Genomic DNA, 10,264 nt, shown 5'->3' on the forward strand with positions numbered 1-10,264 from the left:
ACCGAAAGGCGAAAAGGCGGAAACACAAACTGGCAGAAACCATACACCCACTTTGGGGAGCTTTGATGAATGAACATTAAGAAATATCAAACGGGTTTTCGGAACAGCTATGATATAAGTATATTTCATATGTTTCCAGTGCGAATGGAATCATTTTAGAAATTTTGGAGCCGAATTGCGTTTTCAATCTTTCGAAAAACAGCACTTATTTTAAATGGCGCAAATTCCCCTGTCTGCGGTTCTCAAATGTTCTCACTGTAAACAGAGCTACAATTCAAATGTAAATTCTGTTTGATATTTGTAAATGAAGTTTTAAAGAACACGTTCAAAAATTAAAATCAGGTCTTAAAATATAAAGAAAAAAAAGTACAGGAAATGCCTAAGAAATTGGATATAACGTACTCAATATTTCCATACTAAAAATGGTTCCGACCAACAGATATATTTGCATGAAGCTTTCCATGTTACGAACTATGTGGACATATCTAGCTCATGTGACAACTATGCCACGGACACCTGGGAACGTGATGAGTGTTGTGCAATATATAAGAAAATATTCAATGCCACGGACACCTGGGAACGTGATGAGTGTTGTGCAATATATAAGAAAATATTCAATGCCACGGACACCTGGGAACGTGATGAGTGTTGTGCAATATATAAGAAAATATTCAATGCCACGGACACCTGGGAACGTGATGAGTGTTGTGCAATATATAAGAAAATATTCAAAATAACAGTAGAACTTGTTTCCATTAGATAGTGAGAAATTAGAAAGTTTAAGTTTAAGTTTACAAACTTGAAAAAAAACACGTCTACTTTTCGCTTTCATGCTGTACAGTAATAAGAATCATTTTTAGATAGGCGTAATTTAACCTGCTTTTTTCTTGAAAACAGACAAATAAACCCGCCATCGCAAACACGTCCATTCATAATTTCATAATTTACTAAACTCTATTTGGTATTGATTGGTATTTGATACAGTCATGTATATTCTTTACTTAACTTACTTATACTACAGTCAAAACCCGTTGGCTCGATTTCGCTTGGCTCGATTTCCTCGTTGGCTCGAACTTTATCTAAAGGACCGGTTTTTTGGCCGGTCCCTAGGATATCCAGCAAACGGGTTTCGACTGTATTATCTTTTCTTTGTATTTAGGCCATGCATCGTTCTGACCATACTGACTATTTATATATATATATGATTACATTTATCATATTTTGTCAAGACACTGTTATATAACATGTTTACGACAATAAACATTTCTGTCTGTCTGTCTGGTATTTTTGTGTGGGCCACAGTGTTTTTTAAATTTTCACTTTCTTAAAGTGACACTCTTATTCAAAATCAATACATACACATGTATAACAAACTTCAATTTTGACTGATAAACCTTTAACTACTGGCTAGATAATGCATTTATGGAAAATATTAATTACTGATAACAAGATTGTAATCGTGTATTCAATAGCAGAAAGGGCAAAAAAAAAATTAAATGATTGGTGAATGCTAAAAGATTTACTGTGATCTACTATAGTCTCATAAGGTAGAAATACCATGTGAAATGCTTATTTCTTTCTAATTAAACTCAGTATCCTTCATAAGAACCATTGTTTTTTTTTACATTTATTCATCCTATTTAAAATATCAAAACAATATTATTATTTGTGGTAAATCTGATCTGGGAGTAAGAGTGCATCTTTAATTTTGCGTGGATTGGTTTTGAAAAACGCACCAAAAATAGTTTCATAAAGTACTCAGTATATCCCAGTTTATGTTTCCACCAAGGTTTACTTGTTAAACTAGTGCCAGTAGTAAAAGGTAGCATATACTTCGTATTAGCAGTTTCATGTGGCCCATCAATCGACGATATTCATTTTTTCTTTTCATTTTTTTTCTGACAAATGCGCCCAAATACACCAAAATTAGTTCAATTTTCACGATATGCAGAAAATAGAGCAGTCAACATTGGCCTGCGACCAAAATATTAATAAGACATAAACTTCTGGGCCTTACAGAGTTTACAAATGAAATTACCCTGATTGGTCAAAAGCTGTCATTGGCTTCACAGTGATTCAATCGCCTTACCCTGATTGGTCTGAGCTTCTATGACAGGGCTTAAATTTGGCATTCAAAGGCATATAAAATATTGGGGGAGGGGGCGGTCATGCGTGTATTCAAATTCAATACATTTCTGAAAAATATCCGAAAAAATGGTGATAAGTTCAGATATGAACTTAGTTTTGTACATATAAGCTAAACAAACCACTGTGGATGCGTACCAAGTGTTACACGGTCGGTGTGCCGTTACGTCACTTTTTTGAAGAAAAGGTAACACTATAAAGAATTTCGTCCATACATAGTAACTTGGGGCCTAGGCTGGAAACGATCAAAAGATTCTATAACTGTCATTGCCCAAATTATATTAAGCATTAGCAGGGATATATTTATACATTCATGAAAGGTTTTCAGCCAAGGTCAATAAAGAAGCATGGAATGAAATCATGCATTAAGTTGATGTATTTCAAAGATAAGCACATTATCTGTAAGTGAGCAATGAAGCCGTACACGTGTTAGAACATATAATAATAATTTTCAAGAGATGTTTCGATTTGAACACCACCATCACCATCACCACAACTAACAACAACAACAACAACACATTTTGGTATCAAATGATTCAGTAATTTACTACCAATGTCACGATTCGTTTCCCTATTATTATAACATATTGGCAGTTTGCCGGAATGTGTTTCGTGATCGATAAAACACTATCAGATAGGCTGTAGTTCAATTTGAATAAGTTTCAATCTCAAACCAGGCAAGAATTGAAGTCTTACAAACCAATGAATATTTCAAAAGGGCATTGATCCGCTAATTCCAAATATCGGAATTGCCCTTCTCAATTTGCAACTGAAGTCTCAATTATGCCTTTGAAGTTTGAAATTATTTCACAAAAATGCCCATACGCAATGATGGAGAAAATAAGTTATTATTCCCGTGACTTAAGAGCCAAATATATATAAAGATATTTCTACACGTGGCCAACAAATCAAAACATGATTAATTTGTTGTCTAACATTCGAATAAATCTCTAATTAATCTAACATCGTAAGAAACTAATAAATATGTTATTGTTTGTATCCCTAAAAAATGTTCTGCTCTTCTGTTAAAACAATTCGTGTCTAAAACCATGCCTTGCACTTGTATGCTATAAACATGTCTGATATGTTTAATGCAATAAAATATTCAATGGAATTGAATTGTATGCGGTCTAAATGAACAAACTCAATAAAAAGCGCATTCCGTGCTTGACAAAATAGGTCAAACTGTAAATTTTCTATCTTTCATGTTTTGATTTATTTGGAATACATAATTTTCTATCTAACTACAGATATTGGTCCTCTGTTCAATCAACATTCTTACACAGTGGCAGGTGCTGATATTGACAAGACGCTGGCCAAGCAGAGATTTGGATGTGATTGTCTGCATGAAATTAATTAGAGACGGCTTCTGTAAATACTTTTTTTCCAATATGAATATTTATATGAAAAACTACAGAAACAAGCTCAGTAGCCAACAGTTTAAACACAAACCCTGTTTAATGGCACTGGGTAAACGCCAGAGACATAGAAGACAAAAACAAAAATTCACAAACAAGAAACACGGAACAACAGCACAAAACTCCACAATGAAACCTATTTAATACTATATGCTTTTATTTCCAGGTCTCCAGTATATTGTTATGTTTTGTTATGTTATGTATGTTTGTTATTCATGTCCGAAAAGAGCCCATTGAGCTAATGTTTCTTGGTATCATACACCCTGCTTAAAAAAATCTTGATCTTGTACCTTGGTCAATATGACTTCCTGCCGGTGTCACGGCCAATATTGCAGAAACATCTTAATATATTTTTAACATATTTTAACGAAGTGTAAAATTTGGAATTGTTATAATTCTTTAAAAAAACTGATGCTTTTAAATGGGGTTTTCGTTTTTAAAAACTTAATTGTCAATAATTTAATTGCAGAATAATAGTTTCCTTCACACTTTTGTTTAACTTGGAGAAATTATTATTTTGCAATTAAATTATTGACAATTAAGGAAAAGGTAACATTTTAACTTCAGATGCTTGTGTTATATGGTCCCAACATCATATTGGATGGCTCACTTGTCAATACTTGTATGTTATTTTGAATAATTAATACGAGCATTTGCATTGTCCTTCTAAGATACCGCAACAATGCATGTTGTACATGCATTTGAGAAAACATATGTGTTAACTTAACTTGAATAAGACACAAAGTGTTTTAAAATTATTGGGTAATAGGTTCTCTAGAATACGGACTAGTGCATGGATAATCGTAAACATTTGCACTGATTTTATGTTAAACTTTCCCAACACCGAATAACCGCAATATTTGAATTATTCAATCTATAAAAAACCCCGAAAAGATGTTTATTGCAGTTCTTAACACTGTTCTGTTCTGTTGTTATGCTAAAAAAGAAATACCATGTGGGACTTGAATTTCACAAATACCGAGACGTTCGTTAACATATTCAGGACAGTCTCCCAGATTTCCTTTTTTCGGGGAATAATAACAAGCAACGACAGACAGGGCAAGACGTATATATTGACGTCAAAAGATTGACCGCAGTTGATAAACTTGGGAGAGATTAATAAGAAATGATTTCTATGAATATATTGAAAGACTGTTTCAGAATTGACATCGAAATTGTAGATCGAAACCCACTCAAAATTTCACATCCATCCCCCTCCCCCAGAAAAAACACATTTACAATATGAGGGTGTAATATTCATTTTAACATACTAACAGGGTACGACAGCTAATATATATATATATATATATATATATGAACTATTTGCAAACTACAATGCAGCAGTGAGATAAATAATTATTTGTAAAATTGACTTATCAACAACTTTTGGAAGATAAGTCATGTTTGTAAAAGTAACATTTGATTAAGTGATTACTGACTGTTTACAATTCCTTAACGTACTATCATACAGTTATAAGGGAATAACTAAGAAGTATACATTTATACATATATGTGTCTTAGGGACCTAGTATTCTAGAAGTGTAAAACCATGATGCTGAGCAATTAATTGTAGAATAGGTAAACTATTCTTAGTTTTGAAATCAATATGCAAAAATAGCAAAACAATGTCATGCTTATTATAAAAAAGGATAGCATCATTAACACTTATACTAACATATAAAAGCATTATAAAAAATCAAATTATACTCATTGACATTAATTTAGAAAAGGAGTGTTACTTATATTGAGTCAAATCTCGTCAAATTTGAAAAAAGAGAATGGTAGTTTTAAGCTTGTGCACTGATCACTGATGACAAATATTTTATTATGATAAACCTTAGAAAGTAAAAAATACAAGCAGTTTTTTTTGTCTATCTTAGTCAAATCAATAAATCTCTTTCTGAACTTAAAAAATAATAATAATAAACTGTTGCTAGGCAACAAAACAAATTATCATTCAGTTTACTTGCCATCAGCTAGAACTTGAAGTTATGTATAATATAAACCCTGAATTGTGAGTAGGAAATCACTTAATAATGTTCACTTTTGCATCAAAATAAATAATTTCCAATACAAAAATAGAAAGAAATTGTATGAAGAACGTGAAGTAAAATTATTGTATACAAACATATTATTATTAAGAAAATATATTTTCTGATTGAAAACGGTAAGAAACACCAGTTTTCCATTCCTCTAAAAACAGTCCTTCCTGGTAGCATGTGCTGTTTTAAAGTTCATGGACTTCAAATGTTTAATGTGTTCTTTATACACAATGACAGTATATACAAGTTTAACACGGAAACTATAGAATATAAATATTATTTTAGCTTTGGTGTATCTGAAAACTTCAAAAAGTCAAGATAATAGAGTTTCTAGAAAGTATTTTATATTGAATTAATGTATATTAAAAGGCAATATTTGTATTTTAATAATTTATCATGCAGAAATAGAAATATCTGATTAACATCTATCTGTCAAATGCTAATAAAGATCACGGCAATTCACTTGAAAAACAACAACTCATAAATTATTTACATTGAGGATGATTGTTGATTTCACCTTAAGACTGTTATTTCATGAATATAATAGAATAACATAATTTCCTGAGTGAAAGAAATATATGATGATTTTTTATTGATTTATACGTGTATGACAATATGCGTCACCAAGATGCTCTGGTATAAGTTGCAAATGATAAGCAAGCCATACAATCGCTATATCTCGCTATTATAGATTAACAGATGGTCACCAACATATCCTGATATAAGTCACTAAAAAAAACAAGCCATAAGCTAAATCAAAAAGGAAAATAGACGGTGACCAAGATATTCTCGTATAAGTCACCAATAATAACAACCAAGAAACTAAACCGATAAGAACTACAGACATTCAATAATATGCCCTGGTAAAATTTACCAATAGTAGCCGACAGGACAAATTATTACACTGTGATTCATGCCGACCAATTTAGCTAGGATTAGGAGCATTGATTCTTTTGAATAATATGAAAACCATTTTCTCATCATGATGGAGGTTGCGAAACACTACTTGTACGTGTACATGTAACCTATTTTTAGCACTACATTAAAAAAACTAGGTGAACATTGTATTAGTTTGGAATACAGTGTGATTTATGCAAGTATCTATAAATACAACTTGAAAGTGAAGTTTTGCAATCGATAATAAACCTTATTGCAACTTGTACATAAATATCAAATATGGTTATATTAACAAGTACGCGTACACGTTGTATTTGACAATATCTCTTTTTATCGGGTATATTGAAAACAACAACACTATTAGAATAGTTCCTTCATTATACAAGGTGAAGGTTAAAACCCTATTTGCAAAAATCGTAAAATCTGTTCGATTGGATAATTGACTGACTTTTGATAAATACAATAGACACTATTTGCTACGCGACTTACAAATCATGTTAACCAATATGTTAACCAATGTTAACATAAACGTTTCGTGGGTTATTTGAGAGGTCTTTATTAGTTCTGATATTCATTGTACTCTACTGAACAAAGGGTGTTTATCACGCCTCGGTTGACACTAACTTTCAACAGTTAACATCATATGCTTTCACCTTGGTATCTGATATTTGTATAATATATCATTAACAGTAACTAAATAATTTATCAGTAATTAATGTAAAATAATTGGTTACAGTTAGTCCCAGTGACTATTTTTCGCTAGTATAATGAAAAGGTAAGAGTTAATCAAACATCAAAGTGGAATAACTAAATGCTGACAAACCTCTTAGATATTTCTCCATAAAAAACTGCGTCTGGGAACGTACAACTTGTACCTATTATCGACAGCAACTTACCTGCAATACGACGCATAGGTAATTTGTTTGCAATAATCCGAAGGTAACACCAGCACGTCGAAATTGGCAGGTGCAAAATCAGATTCTCACAGCTATATAGATTTCAGAAATAGTGTGTAGAGTGAGAAGAATAAAAGCATAGGAATAAAGATATTGCGTTTCACGCGCTAGGTTTTGGTAATCAAAATGATTCAGGAATATTCAAAAAGTAAAAAGAGTAGTTGTATGCACCGCTATCATTTTCACGCTCGACCATTACAGTAGTTGCATGTAATGAAAGAAATGACAAGGTCTAATTCCCATTATTTTGAACAAGAGTTGTGTCGTTCAAAATGTCCCATTGAAAAACAGAAACATGTTATTTACCACATTCTCACAATAATTGCAATCTTTTTGTACGATTATAATACGAAACGCACCCAGTTTGTCAGAAAGAAACAGCTGAATATAAAAAGAATGCCTTTGAATTATAAGCATGAGTAAAGTAGATCGTACAAAATAACCGTTCGACAAGATCACTGTACTTACAAATGACCGTCCAACAAGTAAATCTTACCAGACCACCGTCCGACAAGTGAATCTTACAAAATCACCGTCCGACGGCAATGTTTTATAAGATCACCATCCGACAAGCAAATCTTTTAATATCACTGTCTGATAAGGAAATGTTCTTCTAGATCAATGTCAGATAAGTTAATCTTATAAGAACACAGTCTGTCAGGTGAAATTACAGAACCACCGTCCGTCAATTAAACAAAAATACAAGATCACCCTCCTACAAAATCAGTCATCGCGTTTATAAATTTCTCGAACATCTTTGTAGTTTAATTAAGGATGTTTAACCCATCATCAGATAATGATTCCAAATGTTTAGGTGTTATATAACTTTCTCTCCAAACAGATGCCATTGGCAAGTCAAGATTTATTTTGTGTATCTAAAGCTGGGTGCAATCTTTATGTTAATCGGTTTCAGATGTGCCAAGATTTCTTTACTATTTTGTTTTCAAATATTTCTCATGAATTGTCTGGCATATACTGCACCTATGATTACATTTTTTTACAGGTACAATTTGACATCCACGTTCTTAGACGTAAGGTATTTGCTATGCAGTTTCAAGACTTTAGCCATATTGTGAATCACTTTCAATTATATTGTTTTTCACATTCAAACTTGACACTAAACACTGAGTAGGTCACACTTTGATCTTGTTGGCATATGATAATGTCATTTGTGGTTTAAAATATGTGTGTTAAGTAGCATTCGTATGTGCTGCACTACACCTTTCACTGTTCCATGAATACATTTAAATTATGTACTTGTGGACTAAGGGATCTTTTTTCAATTCCTTAAGAATTGGCAACTAAAGACGATTTAAGTCTGAAAAAGTCATATATTCGCTGATATGCGATTTAATGAAATCGGTTTTAAACTTTTTGCTTTAAATATTGAAAACGTTTATTGATTGGTCAATATTAATACAAAAATAAATTCAAACCAATCAAATCATTTCAAAGAGTCATCAAGCCAGAACATAGCATGTGGACAGCTTAGTTTTATTAAAATGACTGTTGTTATTGTTTTTCATTTAGCATAATTAAAACTACATATACATTGTGTATACCTTTGAATTCATGTAACAAGAATTACTCTGAAATTATTTGCCGGTCATGACCCTCCGTACTCATGAAATGAATATGTACCAATATCATAGTACTTAATGTCAATAACCGTAAATGGCGTTCTCAACTGAGGACAAACTTTACCTGGAAGCGTTGGTCATTTCTTTTCTAGACAAACCTGCACAAACCATTTTTGTGTAATGGATGGACAGTAAATTACAAGCTCAATTATCAGTCTAACCAATTTAACATATTTATTACAATTATAGTATGATTTAGATATAGTGCTTTAGAAAAATGTGCACAATAAAGGCATCAACAAACACTTACTTTTGTTCGTAAGATATCCACCCACTATTAAAACTATATATATATCCAATCATTGGTTAATTCATATTCAATCACTGATGATATAGATATCCATCCAATCACTGGTTTAATTCATATTTAATCACTGTTAATGTAGATAGCCAATCACTGGTTTATTTCAAATTTTATCACTGTTGTTGTAGATATCCAATATGTTAAAACTGGATATTCAAACATTGATTAAATAAATATCCAATCATTGTTGATATATTTATATCATATCATTGATCTGATGTATATCAAATCGCTAGTATTAACTGTACAAAAGCTGTTTAAATGGATTAACAACCATTGTTGGGTATGATATCCAATCATTGTTGAAATCAGATATCAAACCGCTGTTGAAACAGCTATCCTATAACTACTGAAAATGATTTCCACTTAATGTTGAAAAAAACAACATGTTATCAATGTCGTTATATCCAATTATCAATGACTTGTCCAGCGAGATATCCAGTAAGTATCTTGATATGTCAAATCAATCATTTAAGTTAGTTGATATCGAGCAGATTGGGTAGATATAGTCATGAAAAGTCAGTTACTTGTTTAATATGTGTATCCAATTAGAGTCCAAATAATGTTTCCAAGCCATATCAATTCACTGTTTTAGTAATTATTGTAAAACACTCAAATATATACCAATTGTACCTGCTTTAAAAATAACTAGATTTCAAAACTATTTTAATTGATTGTTTTGTCAATATATCCAGGCTATAACCAATTGCTATCTGTTTTATTGATAACCAATTGCTATCAAATAGTTATCCAGTCATCGTTTTGATTGATAACCAATTGATATCAAATAGTTATTGTATTTATTCTAATTGAATACCAATTACTTTCATTTATATATCCAGTCCCTGTTTTGATTGGTAAC

The 10,264-nt window shown here is 31.7% G+C and overlaps 1 protein-coding gene across 2 annotated transcripts in view; it reads right to left on the minus strand.

Moving 5' to 3' along the window:
- LOC128246867 (rap1 GTPase-activating protein 1-like) overlaps positions 1 to 10,264 on the minus strand; it is a 168,550-nt gene extending 158,286 nt beyond the window's left edge. The window contains exons 1-2 of one of the 2 annotated variants that reach the window (XM_052965361.1): positions 10,227 to 10,264; positions 9,349 to 10,038 (exon numbers count right to left, since the gene is read on the minus strand). In XM_052965361.1, the coding sequence (XP_052821321.1) occupies position 9,349 (1 nt within the window). In that variant the 5' untranslated portion in view covers positions 9,350 to 10,038; positions 10,227 to 10,264. Of the gene's footprint in view, positions 1 to 9,348; positions 10,039 to 10,226 lie in introns of those variants that run through there. The other variant, XM_052965362.1, reaches the window with a different exon arrangement.

The sequence above is a fragment of the Mya arenaria genome, chromosome 9 (assembly GCF_026914265.1).
Source record: "Mya arenaria isolate MELC-2E11 chromosome 9, ASM2691426v1".
NCBI lineage: Eukaryota > Metazoa > Mollusca > Bivalvia > Myida > Myidae > Mya > Mya arenaria.